Raw genomic sequence first — 25,324 nt, 5'->3', positions numbered from 1 at the left:
ACCTTTATCAAGCTACAATAGAGACTCCAAATGATTTAACACTCCCTAGATAAGTGTGTTTGATAGGACAGAGAATACAGTACACGCTGTATAATGCAAATCTAATACTTCCATTTGTATTTTTGTATTTATAACAGCGAGTTATTTTAGAGTAGTTCACGTCATGGCCGTTAGGGGGAGACGTCCACTAATAAATTTAGTCCAGTACAACAGTATCACACAATATGCAGCTCCAAAGACAAGAAAGGCAAAAACAGATACAAAAGTATAAATGGCTATTTAAAGATCCTTGAAATTACAGTAATTTTTGAGATGTTGAAAGAAATTAAGGTTTATATGTCTCCCACTAGCACAAGACGGCATATCCATGCTTTTAAATAGCTAGCCGACCTCAGTAAAATGAGGTCATAAACTTTATCATAACCTGTCTATTTATTTCTTTAATTATTTGTGTACTTACTTACTTAACATTACTTATTTATTAGTTGATTGCCACAATGTTTGGAGCATGTCAATACCTCCTAAAATAAACCCTGAACTCCAAACTGTGAAAAAATTTTGATGTGCTGCTCATTATTTTGTCATAATATCTCATTATTTTGATGTAATAACTCTTTATTTCAAGATACATTGTCCTTATTTCAACTTAATAACTCATTTTTTTTTATATATTCAGTCAATATCCAGTTATTCAGACTGAACACCGCACAATCTATCAGGAAGACTAAATCGTTGAATATTACATTATAATTTAAATTGTATTCTGTTTATTTCAAGTCAAGTTTGTTTGTATAGCACTTTTAACAATAAACACTGTCACAAAGCAGCTTGACAGAAAATTAAAGACTTTAAACATGAGCTAATTTTATCCCTAATCTATCCCCAATGATGAAGCCTGTGGCGACGGTGGCAAGGAAAAACTCCCTCAGACGACATGAGGAAGAAACCTCGAGAGGAACCAGACTCAAAAGGGAACCCATCCTCATTTGGGTGATAACAGACAACGTGATTATAAGTAATTTGCTTCTATAACAGTGTCCTCTATAGTCACAAAGTATAACTGTGAAACCAGGAAATTCATTATAGTTTTAAAATGAAGTCTGTTTCGTTGATGTTATAAGCTGTTCATTGATGGAAACTTGAGTGCAAAACTGTTCATGACAACTGCAGTCCTAAAGTTAGCAAGTCAACTGTAGTCCTCAGCCATAAATTAATTACTGTAAATGTCCAAAGCATCTTCCAAGTGTGACTTTTGACTGCCCATATGGGGCCGTCCTCCACAGGAGCAACGTGATGAGACTCCAGCCAGACGTAGGGCATCAGGATGGATCAGGCAGGTCCGAGGAGCAGAAGAGGTTCAGCATCTCAGTCTTAGGATTGACATGTAACTCAGGGGGACAAACAGAGTGTGTGTGTGTGTGTGTGGGGAGAACACAGATTGTTAGGTATGCCCAGTGTTACCTAATGAGTAAGAACAGTATACATTGTGTGCTAAGTGCAAGCAGGGACTCTGGCAAAACTAACTATGACAGCATAACTAAAAGGGGAGAGCCAGAAGGTAACACAGGCATGAGGGGCCCCGGGACATAAAGCAGCAGCCACTACACCGTCAACAAACTCGAGTGAGCAAGCAAGTGGGGACTGACAGCATCCATACATCCCAGTTTACCAAAAACACTCTGTCTGAGGACCCTCCAGATCTACACCTTTACCTCATAAACACCATTAACACAAGGCTTGACTAAACAGATATGTTTTCAGCCGAGACTTAAACACTGAGACTGTGTCTGATTCCCGAACATTACTTGGAAGGCTGTTCCATAACTGTGGGGCTTTGTAAGAAAAGGCTCCGCCCCCTGATGTAGCCTTCACTATACGAGGTACCAGCAGATAGCCTGCACCTTTTGATCTAAGTAGGCGTGGTGGGTCATAAAGGAGCAGAAGTTCACTCAGGTACTGTGGTGCGAGACCATTCAATGCTTTAAAGGTCAATAGTAGTATTTTATAATCAATACAAAATTTGATTGGGAGCCAATGCAGTGTGGATAAGACAGGGGTGATGGGGTCATATTTTCTAGTTCTAGTAAGGACTCTTGCTGCTGCATTTTGAACTAACTGGAGCTTGTTTATGCACTTATTGGAACATCCAGACAGTAAGGCATTACAATAATCCAACCTGGAGGTAACAAAAGCATGAACTAATTTTTCTGCATCATGTAGTGACATGATATTTCTTACCTTAGCAATATTTCTGAGATGAAAGAAAGCTATCCGGGTAATGTTATCAATATGAGTTTCAAATGAAAGACTGGAGTCAATAATCACCCCGAGGTCTTTTACTGCTGCATGTGAAGAAACAGAAAGGCCATCCAGAGTTACTGTGTAATTAGAAAACCTACTTCTAGCTGCATGTGTTCCAAGTACAAGTACTTCAGTCTTGTCAGAATTAAACAATAAGCATCCAGTGTCTAATGTCCTTGACACATTATTCAATTCTATTAAGCTGGTGTTTCCCATCTGGTTTTGCAGAAACATATAACTGTGTGTCATCAGCATAACAGTGGAAACTAATACCATGCTTACAAATATCACCCAGAAGTAACATGTATAAAGAAAAAAGCAGTGGGCCTAAGACAGAACCTTGTGGAACACAAAACTTTACTTCAATAGAAACATTACCATTTACATCAACAAACTGCTAGTGATCAGCTAAATAAGACCTGAGCCAGGAGAGGACCGTTCCCTTAAGTCCCATAACATTTTCTAGTCTATCCAGAAGAATGGAATGATCAATGGTGTCAAATGCTGCACTAAGGTCAAGCAACACAAGCAGCGAGACACAGCCCTGATCAGACGCCAACAGTAGGTCATTTACTACTTTAACCAGAGCTGTCTCTGTGCTATGATGAGGTCTAAATCCTGACTGATACATTTCATGGATGTTATTCCTATGTAAATATGAGCATAACTGCTGTGCCACAGCTTTTTCTAGGATCTCGGAGATGAAGGAGAGGTTTGATATTGGCCGATAATTGGACAGCTGACAGGGATCAAGGTCAGGTTTTTTAATCAGGGGTTTGATAACTGCTAGTTTGAAGGATTTGGGTAAATAGCCAATTCTAAGAGAATAATTTATTATTTTTAGAGGCAATTCAATTGCTTCTGGTATTATCTATTTGAAGAATCATGTAGGTAAGGGATCTAGTACACGAGTTGAGGATTTTGATGCCGAGATTAATGAAATTAGTTTGATTTCTCTAAGGGGAGTAAAACATTCTAATTGCTCATCTGATACAGTTATATCATTCACTGCAGGGTTACTTAAATTGTCACTTAAATTGTGTGGTTTTAAATGAATAGTTTGAATTTTTTGTCGGATATTCTCAATTTTGTCACTGAAAAAAATCAAGTCGTTGCTACTACATATTGCAGGTGTGCATGTGTCCATAGTGGACTTTTTTCTGGTTAATTTTGCTACAGTATTAAATAGGAATCTAGGATTATTTTTGTCATCTTCTATTAGGGAGGAGAGATATGTTGATCTAGCAGCACTAAGATCATTCATTCATTCATTCATTCATTCCATTTATTTATTTATTACCACGACTTGTGGTTCAGGGTTTCCATATTCTCTAAACACAGCTATTAAAGGATCTTTTAACGATGAAGATTTGTTTAATATCTATGCAAATCTTTGCATGTAACTTACACTTCTGTGTGTGTGTGTGTGTGTGTGTGTGTGTTTGTTTTCTTTATATTTTAACATTAAGCTTCATGTAAATTAATTCTGAAAAACCCTTTTGGGAGAATTAATAAAGGTGTATTGTATTATTGTATTGTGTGTGATGTTTTCATGTCTTGGTGGGGACGAAATACCAAATATACCCACAAGCATAAGAATATCTGACAGGCCTGACCTTGTGAAGACATTTGGCAAGTCCCCCCCCCCCCCCCCCCTTTTTAACAGCAGCTTTTGCTTAAAAAAAAAAAACCTAAATGAGAGCCTAAAGATTTCTTCCGGTAACTGAGGTTAAGGTTAGGGTTAATTTTAGATGCAGGCATGATATTGATTAATACTTTAATAGTTGTGTCAATGGAAAGTCCTCACAAGGAAAGTGAGACAAATGTACGTGTGTGTGCGCGCGCGCGCGCGTGTGTGTGCGTGTAAAACCCCAGCCTTCATTCCTGAGCTCCTCTGATGGATGAGCTCCATCCCCATCAAAGGAGTGCGCAGAAGTTTCCAGCAGTGTAAATTCCTCCCAGCAGCTCTCATGATGAGGATGGTGTCGCAAGAGGGTTATTTATTTATTTATTTATTTATTTATTTATTTTTTACACACTCAATATCACCGCCCCCCTGTTAAGTAGCAGACTGAGGACAGACCCTGGCCCATTTGGAGAGCGGACCTTCATCCTCCTCCTCTTCCTCCTCCTCCGGCTCCATCACTTTGGCTGTCTGGGAGAAATCAGGTCCAAAGTAAACCAGGACAGACAGGACACCAGACCGCTCCACTCTCTTCCTCCTCTATTTGTGTGATATATCAGTCATTTCTTTTGGACACTGTCTGCAATTGAATGGTAAGTTCAAATTATGACACTGATGCTCTTCTTTGTTGTTGTTGTTGTCGTTACTATTATTCTTTTTTTTTCATTTAAAAATATAACATCTGAGCCCCAAAATCACAAAATTGAAGTAAAAAAATATTAACTGAAGTATTTTTTTTTCTTGTAAGAAGAGTTTAGCAGAGGGAATCACACCTGATTCCTGATATCGCATGTATGTCTGCGTTTGTGTAGAATAATAAAAAGTGCAATAAAATTGAAATAAAAAAGTCCAGTTTGTTTTTATTTGTGATACTGTAAGATATTTGTGAATGGAGAGCTCTGAGAGTTCATATAAAAAACAACAACATAATGAGTCTTTATTAATTATTTACTGAATAATTATTCAACGTTCTTGTATGTTAAATAACTCGGTATAATTGCTACAAAATCTTTTTTAGACATTTCGCATTTTTCTTGAATATTTTATTAGGTCCTTGTGATGCATGCACTGGGTTAATGAAAGACTCAGATCTTAATAATTATGTACGACATTTATTCCTGTTGATCCGGTAAATTTTCTGTTCTTTTCTAATGAGTCTCTGTGCACTTTGCCGAGTCAACTAAAGATTGATGAGCGTTAAAAGTGTGCTTTAGAGTATGAATGGGTCGGTGCTGTGTTCAGCAGGAGGCGCTCTGTGTCTGTCATCAAACTGAAATTATTTTCAGGCAGTTTTTCTTGCCTGGTTTATTGCGGAGGCTTAGTGAAGTCTCCCCTTAATGTAATAAAAAGGAATTCCCATTTCATGCTGTAATGTGAAGATACTGTTCCAATAGAAGTCAGATGCTTTATAGCTTGTAGTTTATATCTTATGGCTACACTTTTTTTTTCTTCTTCTAGCTGAACACTTTTTTTAGGGTACACATGATAGTTTATGAATAATTGGTGTGTCACACAAATCTTTGGAAAAGAAACATATCCATCTCATTAAATAACTAACATCACACATTAAGTTCTAGTTTAACTCTAAAGACTAATGTCCGAGAAAATATTAGTAGCACAGTCTTATACCTTGTACTACCTCCATATACTTTAAAATGCAGTATTTCATTTCATTTTATTTTGCTGTTCAGTAAATTTTTGTACCAATTCATAGTATTGTTGCAAAATTGTCATTATTTTATTGTAGTTTCTTATTGCTATTTACTGTAAATGGTTATTACTTTATTGAAATTGTTCTACGTAAAGCCCAAAGACTTTTGCCTCAAAATGAAAATGTGCCTCATAAATAAACATGATTAGATATAATTTTACTCCGTGGAATATGAAATTATAAATAAAATAATTATTATACAAAACAGAGGTCTTTCCTCCCTGCATCTCAAAATGTTATTCTCGCTTGCCAAATGTCCTTGGCAACTGTGTTAAATATGTAATTATTATGACAAAATACTACTACTACTACTACTAATAATAATAATAATGATAATAAAATTGTAGTGAGTAAATGTATTGGCTGATGTCGAAAGATAAGCGTGTGTGAGTTTGGATGATGTGTAACAGTGTGCTTGTTTCTTAGGTCCATTCATGCTCTGCTGAGAGAGAAACGAAGTGAAAATGAAGAGAAGGCTGTGTTTGACAGCGTCTGCCTTCATGGCAGTGGCGATAGTGTCATGTGTGAGAGCACAGAGTGACGGTAAAGACAGCTGAGTCACTAAACATTTCCTTTCTCTCACTTTCTCTCATATTCTCTCCTCTTTAACACTTACAGTATCTCACTGAAATGTCCTTCTGTGCTCTCTCTCTCTCTCTCTCCCTCTCTGTCTTTCTCTCTCCTTCTTAATCATGCTTTCTTTTCCTCTCTTCTCTAACACTTCTCTCTGTGATATATGATCTGTCTTTCTCTCATATCCTCTCATATCCAATGTGCCTGTTTCTGACGTCTGTAGTCCCCCCCTGCTCTCCTGTTCTTTGTTTTATCTCCTCTCTACCCATTTCTTTCTTTCTTTCTTTCTTTCTTTCTTTCTTTCTTTCTTTCTTTCTTTCTTTCTTTCTTTCTCTGTAACCCTACCGATGTGCTCCCCCCCAAAAATATATTTTATTTCATGTTTTTTTGTTTTTATTTGCCCCCCCCCCCCCCCCCATATACTCTTTTAAAAATCTCCATCTGAGCATGCAATCAACATGTGGACTATTTGTTTAGTTTTCCATTGCTTCCCTATTTCACCCATCTGGGTTTAACTGAGCACAATTGGTTTCTATTATCAAAGTCCTGATTTGAAGCGCTTCATAGTTCGACTCAAAAGTAAAGGAAATCCTTGGAACTAAAGCAGCAACCCAAGGCGTAGTTGCTCTGAGGGGCAGATTAAGTCTGCGTGTTGTATCGATTTGCAACCCTGTGTGGGCTAACACTGGTCTTAATCTGTGCCCAGGAAATGGGTTAGATACTTTGGCCTGCTTTCAATTACATTTTTTCTAGTTAAGCAAGCTAGAACAGGCTGTTAATTTCAATTAAATTAAGTGGTTTTTATTTTACTTTATGAAAAGTACTTAGTTACTGGGAACTTGGATAGACGGGGGCTGGGGGTGGGGGTTACTGTATACTACACCAGTTCTGTTAAAATTTTTGACTTTGTATGTGACTGCATATGAGTTACAAATTGCTTTAAATTAAATTGCAATAAAACATCACCAAGTGGAATCACATCAACAGAAATGTTAAGGTTACAACTGATTTACTGCAAATATAAATTTTATAATCTAATACTTAGGATGCTCAGGATTTGCCTTTGGTTAAAAATAAATAAATAAATAAATAAATATGAAGAAGAAGAAAAAGCAGTGACAGATCAGTGCAGAGTTTCCCAAAAGCATCGTAGCACAAAGATCATTGTTAAATGGTAGAGCAAGCAGCACAATGAACTCTCTCTCTCTCCTTGTTAAGATGCTCTTAGTGTTAAGAGGCTTTTGGGAAACCCACTACAGATCAGTAAACATATCTGATGTGGTTTACATTTGTTGAAATACAACTCATATATTGTTTGGTTGTTCCCTTTTTATTAATATTGAGGATGATAATTGCTAGATGAGGGTCAAGATCCTGGACATTTTCCCTCAAGTTCCAACATATCAACTGCCAGTAAAATGAATGTTCTTCCAGCTTGCTGATCCAAGAACACAGCTGAGGATAAAGAAAAATGTAACCTTCTATGAATGAGAAACTATCTAGTTAATTCCAAAGTTATATGCATCTTAAATAATCCATCCATCCATCCATCCATCCATCCATCCATCCATCCATTATCTGTAACGGCTTATCCTGTTCTACAGGGTCACAGTCAAGCTGGAGCCTATCCCAGCTGACTACGGGCGAGAGGCAGGGTACACCCTGGACAAGTTATCACAGGGCTTAAATGAACCAAGGTCATAAAATACAAAATACAAATTGCACAAATAGCAGCTGAGGATCTCCAAAACCAGCAGATGAAAGCCATATTCTCATTAAACTCAGGGTAGGTTATCCATGTGGTGAAACACTTTCAGTCATCCAAAAGGCAGAAAATCAGTGACTGGACATCATCATTAGTAAACATAAAAGTACAAAGTGTGCCGTTACTGGTGTTCAGCAGAAGCCCTAATGGAACTTTTTCTGTTTCCAGCTTGACATCCATCCTGAAGCCAGATTTCCAGATTTTATGGAGCAAAAAGACAAAAATATGAGTTTTCCCAAAACAACTCTTTTTATTTTAAATAGGTCGGGTCATATTCTTCACTTTTGAAGTTTCTCAAATAAAGTGAAAAGATCTCTGTTAATAAGAAATAACATCAGATGCCAGCATGTCACCTACTAGGCTATGTGCTTTACTTTTTTTGTTTAATCAAGTTCCATATGCTAGAAAGAGTTTTATTTTTCTTATTCTTATTATAGATGATGGCAATGATTAGCAGAAGATTCAGATGATGATGATGATGATCAATGAGAAAGCCTTATTAAGGTCATGATTGTAATCTCTCCTGACAAGAGAAATAGAAAAAAAGATGAGGTACATGTTAGTCTCTAACTGCACAGAATATCTAGGAGGACCAAGATGTTTGGCCTACCTAGTAAACTGGAACTTGGTTTACATGTAATGAAAAACAAATACCTACTAATTCAATGTTATTCTGAAACGACTGTAAAAAGTGTGATTACTATAGAGAAGCACACGTGAATGAGATGATAAAATTGCCCATTATATATATTAACCTGGGGCGGCACGGTGGTGTAGTGGTTAGCGCTGTCGCCTCACAGCAAGAAGGTCCTGGGTTCGAGCCCCGGGGCCGGCGAGGGCCTTTCTGTGTGGAGTTTGCATGTTCTCCCCGTGTCCGCGTGGGTTTCCTCCGGGTGCTCCGGTTTCCCCCACAGTCCAAAGACATGCAGGTTAGGTTAACTGGTGACTCTAAATTGACCGTAGGTGTGAATGTGAGTGTGAATGGTTGTCTGTGTCAGCCCTGTGATGACCTGGCGACTTGTCCAGGGTGTACCCCGCCTTTCGCCCGTAGTCAGCTGGGATAGGCTCCAGCTTGCCTGCGACCCTGTAGAAGGATAAAGCGGCTAGAGATGATGAGATGAGATGAGATATATTAACCTGGGGCGGCACGGTGGTGTAGTGGTTAGCGCTGTCGCCTCACAGCAAGAAGGTCCTGGGTTCGAGCCCCGGGGCCGGCGAGGGCCTTTCTGTGCGGAGTTTGCATGTTCTCCCCGTGTCCGCGTGGGTTTCCTCCGGGTGCTCCGGTTTCCCCCACAGTCCAAAGACATGCAGGTTAGGTTAACTGGTGACTCTAAATTGAGCGTAGGTGTGAATGTGAGTGTGAATGGTTGTCTGTGTCTATATGTCAGCCTTGTGATGACCTGGAGACTTGTCCAGGGTGTACCCCGCCTTTCACCCGTAGTCAGCTAGGATAGGCTCCAGCTTGCCTGCTACCCTGTACAGGATAAGCAGCTACAGATCATGGATAGATGACTGGATGGACAACATTCAGTGTTGGGCCACCACAAGGCACCAGAACAGCTTCACTGTGCTTTGACACAGATACTGTAAGTGTCTAGAAGGGAACTGGAGCTTTCAGTGAACACCATTCTTCCAAAAGATATTCTCTCAGTTGGTGTTTTGATCCTGGTAATGGAAAGCACTGATGGAAAACACATCATTCCAGAATCTCCCATCGGTGTTCAGTTGGTTAACACCAAAGCATAAGAGTTACATTATGTGCTGTGCATGGGGGTGGAGTCATCCTGGAAGAGACCACGCCCATCAGGATTGAAATGTTTCTCCAGATGATGAAAGTGAGCAGTCAGAAGAACTTTGTATTGATTTGCAGTGATGCTTCCATCAAAAGGAAGAATTCAATCTAAACCATGCTAGCAAAGTCAATGCCCTTAAAGCATCAGAACATGTTGTGTTTCTCCAATCATTTATTTCAATCTTTTCTTTAAGTTGTTACCTGTCTGTAAATATATTGGTATATTAAAAATTGTAAAATAATAAGCTACACAGTACATGTGGCCATAGGGAAGTGCGACTGTGTTAATGACCAGCAAAATGTTAGGGTTGGTTCGGGCCCAAATGGGACGAGAAATGGAAGCCATCATCAAAGTTGAATTGGTCAACCAGGTTGGTGGATCTTATTTTTAACGTCCCTGCCCTGGTCAAGCTTTGGCTCTGGTCACTGCCTGATCAGAGCTATCGCTTAACAAAATATTTTATTGGGATATCCTGAACATACACACATCTCATACTCTTTTTCAACTGCCAAATGCACCTCCTAGAGAACACCTGCATCACATCACACAGTCAAGGATATCACTTTAAAATATTTCGAAATATATTCTCTCAATGTAGTTTGTCCTGTACATGGAAGTTCCAAGTTGTAGCATACAACTTTTCATGTACATGTGCATTGGGCAGATGTGCCATCAGTCTGCCCAATGCGACCAACCCAGTGTTTCTTTTTGTTTGTTTGTTTGTTTGTTTGTTTGTTTGTTTGTATGTTTCACTTGTCCTATTCCAGTTTTCTGCAAATCACCTCATGTATATCTACATTTAAGTTCTTGTCAAAAAGAATGTACACAAGTGTCACCACTGACACTGTGTGTATTCTTTTAAGAGGTTTGCAATGGATTGTCATTCTAGTCAAGTCTTTATGCAGTGTAGAATGAAATGAATTTTTAAGATATGCACTGTGATATGGCACTGTTCCATTGTACAATCAATATTCAAAATATATATATTTGGAGAAAGTTCTGCAGCAGTTCACCACAGTGAGTCCAGCTGTGTTGGACTGGCTGCTGTGACTGCATGTGAAATATCTGGCACTCTACCGGTCTCTGTGGATCACTTGGTTTTTTTTTTCTGTGTGTTTTTGCTTGAGTAATCTGCAGCCCTTCGGCCAGACCGCTCAAACAGATGTCATTTTAATCTAAAATGGCATTACCTCTTTTTTTGTTGTTTTTTTGTTTACTTTTCATGTGTTGCCGTCACTCCTCCTTCCCCAACAATGAACGTACTAACTTCAGACATGAAGTGTTGATCGTTGGGGTCCCGTCCGTGCACTTGCTACGTGTTCATTTAAATTGTACAATTAAAAAATAAATCGCTTTTTGCATTTACTTGATCTACTTCCTTTTTTTTCTCAGTGATACCTCCGTCGGATTTGAGATTTAAAATTTTAAATGAGCACACAGTAGAAATGACATGGAAGTTGCCCCCGTCAAGAATAGAGGGCTTCAGAATACACGTGTCATCAGATACAGGTGGGTAGTCTCAATTTATGAGCCTATATATCATTCATTACTCAGCTTTTACAGCTTTATGTTGAGTATGCATGCCCCTCACTCAACTATTATGAGTTTGTTACACTTTGCTTCCTTGTTGAAGAACTCTTAGAATTTATAAGGTGTCAGAAAATGCAGATCATTAATAAATAAGTGATAACAGCAATAGCACAAATGTCTATGCTAGTGATTGTTCAAACCCCAAAACTGCTAGAGAGTCAGTATTGGGACTTAAACAAAACCCTAACAGTTAGTACAACCTTTTATATGTTTATGTTATTTGTTCTGTCTTTCCTCACTGTAGATGAGCCTGTGAAAGAGTTTACACTTCCTGCCTATGCACGAAAGACCTCCATCAGAGACTTAACCACTGATGTAGATTATGAAGTAACAATATCTTCATATTCTGGATCACAAGAGAGTATACCACTCTCTGGTCAGATAACAAGTAAGTCATGTGCTGATTAACCATGCTGTCTTGGGTTCTTAACATTGCTTTAGAGGATGAATATTATTATTTTTCTTTCTTTAGTTCAATCAAGTGGGTCTGAAGGAGGTCCAAGAAGATCACAGGTTTCAGATTCACTCAGTAAGTAAACCTCACTGCCTGTTTTTCACTCATTCATTATCTCTCATCCCCTAGTGTGCTCATTATTTATTTATTTAGTTAGTTCATAAATGCCCCATTGTTTTTTACTTTATGAGTCCAGACAATATTTAGCTTGTTACTCCAGCATGAAAAAGTGAGGCAGTCTATGTGTGAGTCAGTGGGTGCCTATTCCTGTGCAGCTGTACGTGGCCCCTTGTGCCCAATCTGATTAAAACAAGGCCCTAAAAATGCTGAGAGAAGTGGAAAGCATTACAGCGGTTCACTTTACAAGAGCCTCATGGCCTCCTCCACCTTCAACAGAAGGCTAATGACTTTTTCTGCCTTAAGCACGGGTAGAGGAGTTCCCACGCCAGCCGATTCAGCAGCTTAATGTAGCTCAGAAGCACAGTGATTAAATGCTGGGGGAGCTTCCACATATATCTGATACTTTTAGATGGAATAGTTGACAGTGAAGTCAACAAAATTCAGGAATAAATAATTACTCTTTTACTTAATTAATGCACTGCATGGAAGTGATACATGCACTTTTCTATTCTGAGTGTCGATTGAAGTACAAAGAAGTAATGGATTTCCTGTAGTAGCCACGCAATCAGGGATGCATTGTAGTCCTGAAATGCTATTTGACACCATTATTTATCATCATTAACTAATGATGAAATAAATAATGGCAAATGTGATACCTTTATAGTGACACCTTTTAAACAATCTTTTCCAATTATTACATTTAAATATAGTCAGTATTGGATCAGTGTTAGGTTTCATCCAATATTCCCCAAATAACATGACAGAAATGTATCATGTTTATAAAGCCAGTGTGAGTTTGTAGAGAATTTTCTGTTTGGTCCTATAAACATTTCCCTTGCCTTTTTCCACCAGAATGCTCAGCCAGTGCAGTTGCAGATCTGGTCTTCCTGGTGGATGGTTCCTGGGGTGTTGGGCAGGAGAATTTTAAACATGTCCGCAGCTTCATGTCAGCCGTGGCCGGAGCTTTCAACATCGGAGAAGACAAGAGCAGAGTGGCTGTGGTTCAGTATAGCACAGATGCCAGGACTGAGTTCACTCTAAACCAGTACCTGAGACGCCCTGATCTGCTCCGCGCCATCAACAACCTGCCCTACAAAGGGGGAGACATCATGACAGGTGTTTAAGACACACACACACCACAACACACCACAACACATGCTCATAGTTACAGTATGCATGTGAGTTTAACTGACAGTTTTTATAGCTGTTGTTGGACTTGAAGGTTAAGTCAATGAGCTAGAAATGAAAAGTAACATGTTGATCTCCGTTTTATAAACTGACCTGGAATTTGAGAACTTATTGTAATATAGAACAAAAATGTTGTCTTTATCAAATGAGTATAGGTAATTTCTCACTAAATTGTTGACTGAGTGTAGTAGTACAGTGGTGCTTGAAAGTTTGTGAACCCTTTAGAATTTTCTATATTTCTGCATAAATATGACCTAAAACAACATCAGAATTTCACACAAGTCCTAAAAGTAGATAAAGAGAACCCAGTTAAACAAATGAGACAAAAATATTATACCTGGTCATTTATTTATTGAGGAAAATGATCCAAATATTACATATCTGTGAGTGGCAAAAGTATGTGAACCTCTAGGATTAGCAGTTAATTTGAAGGTGAAATTAGAGTCAGGTGTTTTCAATCAATGGGATGACAATCAGGTGTGAGTGGGCACCCTGTTTTATTTAAAGAACAGGGATCTATCAAAGTCTGATCTTCACAACACATGTCTGTGGAAGTGTATCATGGCACGAACAAAGGAGATTTCTGAGGATCTCAGAAAAAGCGTTGTTGATGCTCATCAGACTGGAAAAGGTTACAAAATCATCTCTAAAGAGTTTGGACTCCACCAATCCACAATCAGACAGATTGTGTACAAATGGAGGAAATTCAAGACAATTGTTACCCTCCCCAGGAGTGGTCGACCAACAAAGATCACTCCAAGAGCAAGGCGTGTAATAGTTGGCAAGGTCACAAAGGACCCCAGGGTAACTTCTAAGCAACTGAAGGCCTCTCTCACATTGGCTAATGTTAATGTTCATGAGTCCACCATCAGGAGAACACTGAACAACAATGGTGTGCATGGTAGGGTTGCAAGGAGAAAGCCACTGCTCTCCAAAAAGAACATTGCTGCTTTTTTGCAGTTTGCTAAAGATCACGTGGACAAGCCAGAAGGCTATTGGAAAAATGTTTTGTGGATGGATGAGACCAAAATAGAACTTTTTGGTTTAAATGAGAAGTGTTATGTTTGGAGAAAGGAAAACACTGCATTCCAGCATAAGAACCTTATCCCATCTGTGAAACATGGTGGTGGTAGTATCATGGTTTGGGCCTGTTTTGCTGCATCTGGGCCAGGACGGCTTGCCATCATTGATGGAACAATGAATTCTGAATTATACCAGCCAATTCTAAAGGAAAATGTCAGGACATCTGTCCATGAACTGAATCTCAAGAGAAGGTGGGTCATGCAGCAAGACAAAGACCCTAAGCACACAAGTCGTTCTACCAAAGAATGGCTAAAGAAGAATAAAGTTAATGTTTTGGAATGGCCAAGTCAAAGTCCTGACCTTAATCCAATGGAAATGTTGTGGAAGGACCTGAAGTGAGCAGTTCATGTGAGGAAACCCAGCAACATCCCAGAGTTGAAGCTGTTCTGTACGGAGGAATGGGCTAAAATTCCTCCAAGCCGGTGTGCAGGACTGATCAACAGTTACCGCAAACGTTTAGTTGCAGTTATTGCTGCACAAGGGGGTCACACCAGATACTGAAAGCAAAGGTTCACATACTTTTGCCACTCACAGATATGTAATATTGGATCTTTTGCCTCAATAAATAAATGACCAAGTATAATATTTTTGTCTCATTTGTTTAACTGGGTTCTCTTTATCTACTTTTAGGACTTGTGTGAAAATCTGATGATGTTTTAGGTCATATTTATGCAGAAATATAGAAAATTCTAAAGGGTTCACAAACTTTCAAGCACCATTATAAGTCAGACAAACTGGACTTCTTGCTTAAGCTATAGATGTTGCACTATTCATCCAAGAGGCTTTATCAGTTTTCAACACATCAAAACTAAATCTCCTTCTCCTCCTCCGTCTTCTTTCTTCTATTTATTTATTTTTTTAAATTAAGATTAATGCTTTCCAGTTGTCTGAGCTCCCAGTTGTCTTTAGTCCAGGGTAGGGATGTAATCAAATGCAAATAAATTATTTGGATTTGAATAGAGATATGAAATAGGTGCATAATGGAGATATGAACTAGGTGGTGCACTATTTTTTTTTTTAACTTCAAAGAAAGGACACTGGGAACCCATGGGGTGGAAAACAAATGTTGGGGTGAGTGGGACATTTTTATTTTCATGTGATGTGGCATGAGTATGAAGGACTGTGTTTTGAAACAGAACCAACTATCTTCAAAAATATATATGACATTATATCAAAACATCATTGGCAAGTACAAAAAATGAGTGAGTGTAATTAAAAATAACATTCCTAAACACCTCAGATTAGTTGAGCTCAATTATGAATTCCAGAGCCACGACATAGTGACAGTCCAGGCATTTCTACTTCTGTGTATTCTCCAGTGTTTCTATGGGGAGAGCAGGGAAACATTTAGCAGACAGGCTTATCCAGAGTGATATACAGCAAGGGGAGCAGAGAGGGTTAAGGGCCTTGCTCAAGGGCCCAACAGTTGTAGTTTTTCAGTGCTGGGGCTTGAACCCATCACCTTCAGATCAGTAACCCAGAGCCTTAGCAGTTGAGCCACCACTGCCCCAGTTATAAAATCCAGAATAACAGAGGTAGGGTTCATAAAACTGTGTAGGCCACACACCAATTTCAACTTAAATCCAAATACAGATATGAATATTTGGAGCACAAAACAGATTATAGATACAGATAGTGTCATTGTGTTACACCCCTAGCCCAGGGATATCCAATCTTATCTCCATTCCAACAAAGTCAGAGCCACACCTGAGTCTTCTTTCTACTTGCTTGAACTGAAAACCTAGCCAAAACTTGTGGATATGATGAAACACTGCTGCTATAGAAGCATCTCTCCTTCCTTTGTATGAGAGAGAAACAATTTGATCAACAAGAAACAGTATTTAGACTAACTAGTCAATAATGTATATTTTGAATTAGTCACTTTTGTCATCACTTTTGATCTATCAATTGTCACTGGTCACTTCTCTCTCATATATATAATATATGTATATATAAAACTGAAGTGTGTCTGAAAGGGTTAATGTGACAAGGCTTTACTTCACCAGATCTGGTCAGATCACACATTTTAGCCTCCGCGCATGCACGTACACACACACACACACACACACACACAGCATGCGTAGTATAAAAGTAAATCACTTTTCTTTTTATGCGGATGTCAAAAGATTCCCAGCCAAACCCTCGGGCGCTCCATGCCAAAATCCACTCACGAACCAGCAACGTGCCAGCAACCACAATTTTAATTCTTATTTCTGACAGTTCATAAATAAAGATATAGGATTGAATAGCGAGGTGCATTTCAAAGAGATTTTTTTGCAAGGTGAATGATTAGTTTTATTTTATTTTATTTGCTGGCATTGTACAGGTGATGCCTTGGACTACCTGCTGAACAATATTTTCACGGAAAATGCCGGCGCCAGAGAAGGATTCCCCAGAGTTGCTGTGGTCATCACAGGTGGACAATCACAAGACTCCATTGAGGACTATGCTAAAAAACTGAGAAAGAACGGCGTTGAGATCTTCACTCTGGGTATGTTGGAGTGTGAAGCTGTCTCTCAAACATGAAATGCTTTATTTTTTTGGTGTAATGTTTCAGAGCTGGGGCAGAGGGATTGCTGCCCTTTCCATATTCATATTTCACTCAGTCTGCAGCGAATGGTGGAAAAAAAGCCCCTTGAGGAGTCAAAGTCTAATCAGATGGGTTTTGCAGACACTGCCTTTGGCACTATCGTAGTTTCCTACTCGTAGGGGAAAAATAAGTTGCTTTTAAATGTTTTCCACTGACCTGACCTCCAACTCCTTATTTCAAAAGGCTCACGGTTAATCCAGCTGGATTGCTTTAAAAGTGGGGACCCGATAAGTGGCTGCTGCTTTTCACATGCTTATAGTGAATGTTCACTATAAACATGCTCACTAGTGTGAGGCATTCTTAAAGAATGAATATTGGATGCTTTTGGTTGTTTTCACATGTAGCTATCACATTTAGGAGACATTTGGGATTTGAAGGTGTTGACTTTTAAACAGAACTGAGTTAGTCTTCAGCAAGATTTCAGATCAAGTGCAGTTCTATGGATGTTAACACATTTTTTTTTATTTTCTCTGCAAATCAGGCATCAATGAGGCAGATGAAGAACAGCTGAAACAAATGGCATCCACTCCATATAGCACTCATGTGTATACCGTCTCTAGCTTTGAGCTGATCCAGACCGTACAGAAGGACCTCATTACACACGTGTGCTTTGGAGTCGAGGACCAGATGAGCTCACTGGCTAGTGGCGAGGAAGGTAAAATAAAAAAAAAAATAAATAAATAAATAAACAACAACCAAAGTGCATAAGCTCATGTTACCATATATTTTAATATATAGTATATACAGTACATGTCCCATTAAACTGGCCTGAATTCAGTACTTAGAATGACACATGCTACAACAAGCATATCAAATCTGTCTTTTTGTTGCACTAACATATAAAAACATTCACTTTAGCATTACAAGTGGTTTCAATACCAGTGTATGGTGAAGGCTGTTCTAGCTAAACATTTCATGCTTCTTATCTAAAGGACATTTATGATATGCAGCTTAGTGCATGCACATTATTTACAGACTCCTGAATGGATCCTTGCATTTTGTTGTAGTGGTCGAACCTGCCTCGTACCTGCAGGTCAAGGAGGTGGCATCCAAATCAATGAGGCTGACATGGGGTGCCTCTCTGGGTGAAGTAACTGGCTATAAGATACAGCTGGTACCGCTGACTGAGGGAAGCAAGCGGCAGGAGCTTTACGTCAGTTCCACTCAGACCAGTGTGAACGTCAGGGACCTTTCTCCAGACACTGAGTATGAAATCAGCTTATTCGCCCTGAGAGGACTAACGCCCAGTGAACCAGTCACTGCCACGCAGAAGACCGAACCTCTCAAAATATCACTGGGTAAATAGGAATATGCAGCAACAATCAATTTAGCATGAGCTAACTACTATGGTCTGTTTGAGTCCAAGTGACCCATTCTAAATCTTTTCTAAATGAAGATTTAATGACCTCTTAAAAATGTTATGGTTTATCATCTGCAGGCTGAGCATCTGAGGCTTAGGCTTCATTAATATGTTTATATTGCTAATAATTAAAATGAAAATAAGATGTACTGGGTATTGGTCAAGATGTTCCAACCAAAATGCCATTAATTCACAAAATCAATCATAATGTTTTCCTTCTAGAGTGTTCCCTTGGAGTGGATGTTCAGGCTGATGTTGTCCTTCTGGTTGATGGATCATACAGTATAGGGTTGGCCAACTTTGCAAAAGTGAGAGCTTTTCTGGAGTACCTGGTCAAGTCCTTTGACATCGGTCCACACAAGGTCCAGATCAGTCTTGTGCAGTACAGCAGGGATCCACACACCGAGTTTTACCTGAACACACACCACAATCTGGATGCGGTGATTAAAGCAGTGAGAACCTTTCCATACAGAGGAGGTTCCACTAACACTGGCAAAGCCATGACCTACGTGAGACAGAAGATTTTTGTTTCCAACCGAGGAGCTCGCGACAATGTACCTCGCGTGACAATCCTCATCACGGATGGCAAGTCTTCAGATGCCTTTAAAGATCCAGCCACAATGTTGAGGAACAGTGATGTGGAGATCTTTGCTGTTGGGGTGAAAGATGCTGTGAGATCAGAGCTGGAAGCCATTGCAAATTCTCCTGCTGAAACGCATGTGTACACTGTGGAAGATTTCGACGCCTTCGAGAGGATCTCCAAAGAACTGACACAGTCCATTTGCCTGAGAATTGCGCAAGAACTTCTGAAGATCAAGCAGAGAGGTGAGTAAAGCTTTTGACTTCACAATGGTCACTTCATAAATAAAATAATTGAAGTCTGTGGCTAAACCCTGGAGGGATATTTTAGTCTGGTGTGGTGGTTTTAGTGTGGTGATTGTAGATGTTCCCCTTGACATGCTTACAAAAAGATCCTTGAGGACCCCATCAAAGATGTTAGGCGAGATAGATAGCCATCTGGTGTTTGTGGATATGCTAACTATTGCAATCAAAGCCTTTTTGTGTAACTCCAGAAAATACATGTGTAAGTGATGTAATGAAGCACATGGGTGATTTCAGCTAGTGGAAGTATGTCTGTGAAATTTGAACGTTCCACCATGTTCCTTACACCCACCAATTATTAAATTTTCACAGAACTGACAAACATTAGTATTTTTGTTTTTTCAAATAACAGTTTATTTTTTCAGATGTTTTATGATTGATATGAATCATTATCATATAATTCATAAGAATTTTCATTTTATAATCACATGACTTCAGTTATATTTTGCTGTCCAAAACTAACATACTGTATGTAACTATGGATGTGAGCTGACTGCTGAAATTACTCTTGTAATGTAATTTTAAACTCAAATTAACAGCAGCAGAACTAATTTACTCACATGCTTCCAATTATAATAAGGATTTCAAAATGAGTCTCATTTACCTTTTTAATGTTTTTGATCTGATGAACACGTGGCTCACATATGCAAAGACAAATGGTTACAGTTTATTGTGTAAAAGCTCAGCCACAATGTCTGCACTACAAACCCCAAATGTATTTCTGCATGCCTGCATATTGTAAATGTTTGGCACATGTTGTATAATTGTTATATAGTGGATAATAATGGAATAAGTTGAGTAAAGGTTAGGTTAGGATGATGAACACAATTGAATGAGCTTTCATTTTATGAATTGTGATCATGTTGCAGGTTTGATATCACCCAAGTCCCTGAGCTTTTCTGAAATAAGCTCCAGAAGTTTCCGGGCCACGTGGACTAGCGATGCTACAGATGTCGAGTCCTACCTAGTCAAATATAAACCTGCTGATTATCCTGATGCGGATTATGTGTCCGTCTCAGTACCAGGAGACACCACCACTGCTATGCTGGTCCACCTCACTCCCCTCACCAAGTATAAGGTCAACATCTTTGCTCAGTATGAGAAAGGAGACAGTTTACCTCTCACTGACTTTGAGACTACACTGGAGGGTCAGTTTCTTTCTTTCTTTTTTTTTTAAACTTGTCTTTAGAATAGATCAGACTAACAGACTACCTTCCAGCTAATTTTGCTCTTATTAATATTATATGCTGAAATATATTCTGGAATAAATTCCACCACCAAATAGGTGTCAACATTTAATACAAAAAATTATTATTATTATTATTATTATATTGGGCGGCATGGTGGTGTAGTGGTTAGCGCTGTCGCCTCACAGCAAGAAGGTCCTGGGTTCGAGCCCCAGGGCCGGCGAGGGCCTTTCTGTGTGGAGTTTGCATGTTCTCCCCGTGTCCGCGTGGGTTTCCTCCGGGTGCTCCGGTTTCCCCCACAGTCCAAAGACATGCAGGTTAGGTTAACTGGTGACTCTAAATTGACCATAGGTGTGAATGGTTGTCTGTGTCTATGTGTCAGCCCTGTGATGACCTGGCGACTTGTCCAGGGTGTACCCCGCCTTTCGCCCGTAGTCAGCTGGGATAGGCTCCAGCTTGCCTGCGACCCTGTAGAAGGATAAAGCGGCTAGAGGTAATGAGATGAGATGAGATTATTATATTGACTAATGCTAAGTTGCTGCTAATAATTAAAGAATTCATTGTTCAAAACTGATCCAAATCCATGTTTTTAGCCATTTGTGAAATCTGTGCATAAAACTAAATCCTATTTGAATGTCCTCTTTACACGTTTGAAAAAAAATTAATTTAAAAATATTTTAATCATGATCACAAAATGGTAATATATAAATTCCAATGCTAAGGCTACGGTCACACTACAGCTCACAATACTTTGTGATGTGTTATTGATGAAAATGAGGCATTTGGTGGCGATGCTTCCCCAAGCTTTGGGAAGTATTCCCAAACCCACCTGTGAGTATTCACTGCTTAGTTTGCCGACAAAAACATCGCCACCTGAAATTTTTTTGCAACATTTTTGGCCACTCACAAGGCAGACACACACCAAAAAACAACTTGTGAAGCTTGGAGAAAATTTGTTGAACATCACATGATTGGTGGTGACGCTACCAATTTTTCATCACCAACTATTTGCAAATCCATTGCAAGCTGTAGTGTGACCAGGGCCGAAGACATGTCTGCTTCAATACACAGAGTTACAACACACCATGTGTTATTGTCTGTCAAGCAAGAATGATTAGTTGTAAAACACTGATGAGTTATAAAGACTGCCTTTTTTGCTGCAGAGCAAGGAACCGTACGTAACCTCCGTGTTTCGGAGGAGACCACCAACAGTTTCCGTGTCTCATGGGCACCAGCTCCAGGAGCTGTGGTGAGATACAGGTTGACCTATATTCCAGTCAGAGGTGACAGCGCCATGATGGAGGCCTTTACACAGGGCCCTGAGACCAGTATCATCCTCCAACAGCTCCTCCCACTCACTACATACAGAGTGAATGTGGCAGCTGAGTACTCGTCAGGCACTGGGCAGCAAAGGCAAATTGATGGTACAACTGAAGAGGGTGAGTTTCAATAACAAAGAGGCACATAGAATGTTTATGATGCATATTTTCCCTCCACTCATCTCATCTCATCTCATTATCTCTAGCCGCTTTATCCTTCTACAGGGTCGCAGGCAAGCTGGAGCCTATCCCAGCTGACTACGGGCGAAAGGCGGGGTACACCCTGGACAAGTCGCCAGGTCATCACAGGGCTGACACATAGACACAGACAACCATTCACACCTACGGTCAATTTAGAGTCACCAGTTAACCTAACCTGCATGTCTTTGGACTGTGGGGGAAACCGGAGCACCCGGAGGAAACCCACGCGGACACGGGGAGAACATGCAAACTCCACACAGAAAGGCCCTCGCCGGCCACGGGGCTCGAACCCAGGACCTTTTTGCTGTGAGGCGACAGCGCTAACCACTACACCACCGTGCCGCCTCCCTCCACTCATTTTATTCTAATAATATTTGACATCCTGCCATTTAGAAAATTCCAACCCCACACGTTATTAAGCTTTCAGGATGGAAAATGGTAATCTCAGGCAGCAGGGCTTTCCCTGTGGAAATTTGCACAGTGAGACTCAGCACACACGAGCGCGTGCACACACACACACACACACACACACACACACACACACACACATTTCTGTTTGCTCAGTGGGAGGTTATAGGTGATGGAACGTTACCCAGGAGATGAGACTGCTTGCTAACGCAACAACCATCTATTAGGGGAGGCTGATGGAAATAAACAAACTGATTTCCATTTGCCAAAGCAGTGGCATTCCAGACACTTGTTATCGTTGCTCAATATGGTTAGCGCCTTTGTATGTTCCAGCTGCTCCTATCTGGCTGCTCTGAAAAATGCTCTGTGATATGTCTGTTATGGCAGAAGGCAAATCTTATGCAATAAAATTTTCTCCAACTCACATTTCATAATGTGCAAATTTTCTCCCAACTGTGTATGGGATAAAACTGTCTTTCTTACTGCTTCATTTTGTCATGAATAAACAAGTAAAAAATGTTTTAGGGAGACTTTTAGGAAGGCATTTTAGGTAGAAGAAGGGAGATGAAGAAGAGTACTTTCCACTGACAAAAAGACAGGAGACTGAACTGGAGGTAGCAGAGTTGAAGATGTTTTCATGGGGAGTAACAAAATTGGACAGGATTAGAAATGAGTATATTAGAGGGACAGTACATGTAGAACGGCTTGGAGACAAAGTGAGAGGGGTGAGATTGAGATGGTTTGGACATGTACATAGGAGAGATCCAGGGTATATTGGGAAAAGAATGCTGGAGATGGAGATGCCAGGTAGAAGGAAAAGAGGAAGAGCAAAGATGAGATTTATGGATATGGTGAAGGAGGACATGAGGACGGTTGGTGTGACAGAAGAAGATACGAAGGACAGGAGGAGATGGAGGGACATTATCCGCTGTGGCGACCCCTAATGAGAACAGCAGGAAGAAGAAGAAGAAGAAGAAGATACAGCTAAAAGTATTTTCTTCCCAGTAGAGACCTACATTGTCCATCCGTCTTTTACTTGTCTTTAGCTCCAGAACTGACAGGATTCACATAGTTCAATAGCTATATCATGCTTTTGGCATTGAGAACCTAATATCTGATTCAAACTGTAATTGCTATTAATGCTAGCTTTGTAGATTCCCCAGCCTGGCCTTTGTCCCTAACCACTTGCTTTGCTTATGCTTCTATAGAGCTAGGTTCTCCACGGAACTTGCGGGTTTTTGATGAGGACATATCATCATTACAATTGGAATGGGAGCCGGCGCCAGGTCGGGTGCAGCAGTATATGGTGTCCTATCAACCAACTGAGGGTGGAGAGACAAAAGAATTATCAGTAGAGGAAACATCCACCAAGCTCAAAAACCTGCAGTCTGGCACCAAGTATCAGATTTCTGTCCGAGCTTATTACTCCTCTGGTGTTGGCCAGCCCCTGGAGGGCACTGGCACCACTCTTGATGGTGAGTAGATAATCTTACTATCCCTGAATGTGTGCCTTTTCTTTGTGTAAGTGACAGGTTAGCTAACCAAACACGTCATATGTCATTAACATATAGTAGGGTCCATAAGTATTCTTGCAATCTGCATCACATTTTGCACTGTATAATTGTCATAAAGTGAACTGGTCCAGTATGTCCATCCCAGTGACTTAGTTTGGGTCACTTGCCTTCAGAATAGCCTGGGTGTTACGTATTGTATGTTTTTTTTTTTAAAGTGCTGCTTATTGGACAGGTTTCAAGGGGCTCAGGTCAGTTTCCAGGCAATGACTTTATGTAAAATGAGAATAGGTTGAGCACAGCCATTTGGAGGTGTTGGAGGCCAAACAACTGTCCTTGGAGATGAGGGTCTGGGGTGATCAGAAAAATATAGTTCCGGCATCTGCTCAATATATTAACCAGAGGCAAACTCTACTTGGGAAGAAGTGAACCAAGGCTTTGAGGAATTGGGGTATTGAGTTCAGTTTCTAAGTTGAAATTCTCTAAGCTTGGAGGACTGTATATGGAGATGAGATGAAAAATTTCCTGTTTCTCTTCTGCCTAAGATTATATTAGATTAGATAGAACTTTATTGATCCCTTTGGGAGGGTTCCCTCAGGGAAATTTAAATTCCAGTAGTATCATTATAGGATAAACAGAGAATAGAATAGAAAAAAGAGAGAACTTCTAGATACTGTAAATTAAATCGTTAGAAAACTTCTAGATAAATAAATTATTTACATATACAACTATGTTAAAAAGATATGAAAAAAAGTCCAGCAGGAGAGGTATTGCACATTTGTATTGCACATTGTCCAGTATTGCTTTTTTGTCAGGCTAGGCTACTGCTCCTTCCCGTCCTCTGTCCTCCTGTTACCCCTCCTCCCCCCAAAGAGGAGTTGTACAGTGTTCTGTGTAAGATACAGTTAAAGAGCAGCAGCCAGATTTTGCACATCAGCTAATTCATCTCATTTCATTATCTGTAGCCGCTTTATCCTGTTCTACAGGGTCGCAGGCAAGCTGGATCCTATCCCAGCTGACTACGGGTGAAAGGCGGGGTTCACCCTGGACAAGTCTCCAGGTCATCACAGGGCTGACACATAGACACAGACAACCATTCACACTCACATTCACACCTACGCTCAATTTAGAGTCACCAGTTAACCTAACCTGCATGTCTTTGGACTGTGGGGGAAACCGGAGCACCCGGAGGAAACCCACACGGACACGGGGAGAACATGCAAACTCCGCACAGAAAGGCCCTCGCCGGCCACGGGGCTCGAACCCGGACCTTCTTGCTGTGAGGCGACAGCGCTAACCACTACACCACCGTGCCACCCCAGCTAATTCATATTATTTGAAAATTGGAGGGTCTACTTATAAATTTTAATGACTGTTAGAGGGTCTTCCCAAAAACATAAAGGTGGAAAAAGATTCAGTTCAATGCCTTACCACATTGTCTTAAAACTGCATATGCATGAATTTTAAGAGTCAAAGTCACTTGACAGACATCTATATAATAAGCGGCAGAATTTGTTTGTTTGTTTGTCTTGAGCTAACATTGCCATTTCTCGATGGATTTTCACCAAATTTGGCAAGTAGGTCCGGGGATAACCCAGAATTTT

At 40.0% G+C, this 25,324-nt stretch overlaps 1 protein-coding gene across 4 annotated transcripts in view; it reads left to right on the top strand.

The window, feature by feature from the left end:
• The first annotated feature begins 4,283 nt into the window (after positions 1–4,283).
• The window catches only part of col12a1b (collagen, type XII, alpha 1b), a 123,508-nt gene continuing 102,467 nt past the window's right edge, over positions 4,284–25,324 (top strand). For 2 of the 4 annotated variants that reach the window (XM_060918017.1, XM_060918016.1), the window contains exons 1-13: positions 4,285–4,578; positions 6,123–6,239; positions 11,220–11,336; positions 11,662–11,805; positions 11,890–11,946; positions 12,844–13,107; positions 16,589–16,753; positions 17,334–17,507; positions 17,860–18,150; positions 18,435–19,037; positions 19,964–20,242; positions 21,445–21,720; positions 23,418–23,684. In XM_060918017.1, coding sequence (XP_060774000.1) covers positions 6,161–6,239; positions 11,220–11,336; positions 11,662–11,805; positions 11,890–11,946; positions 12,844–13,107; positions 16,589–16,753; positions 17,334–17,507; positions 17,860–18,150; positions 18,435–19,037; positions 19,964–20,242; positions 21,445–21,720; positions 23,418–23,684 — 2,716 coding nt within the window. In that variant the 5' untranslated portion in view covers positions 4,285–4,578; positions 6,123–6,160. Of the gene's footprint in view, positions 4,579–6,122; positions 6,240–11,219; positions 11,337–11,661; positions 11,806–11,889; positions 11,947–12,843; positions 13,108–16,588; positions 16,754–17,333; positions 17,508–17,859; positions 18,151–18,434; positions 19,038–19,963; positions 20,243–21,444; positions 21,721–23,417; positions 23,685–25,324 lie in introns of all 4 variants that reach the window. The other 2 variants (XM_060918018.1, XM_060918019.1) reach the window with 2 other exon arrangements.

This window comes from Neoarius graeffei, chromosome 3 (assembly GCF_027579695.1).
Source record: "Neoarius graeffei isolate fNeoGra1 chromosome 3, fNeoGra1.pri, whole genome shotgun sequence".
NCBI classification, from domain to species: Eukaryota; Metazoa; Chordata; class Actinopteri; order Siluriformes; family Ariidae; genus Neoarius; species Neoarius graeffei.
The sequence above is the reverse complement of the archived record's forward strand: the minus strand, read 5'-3'. Positions and strand labels throughout refer to the sequence as shown.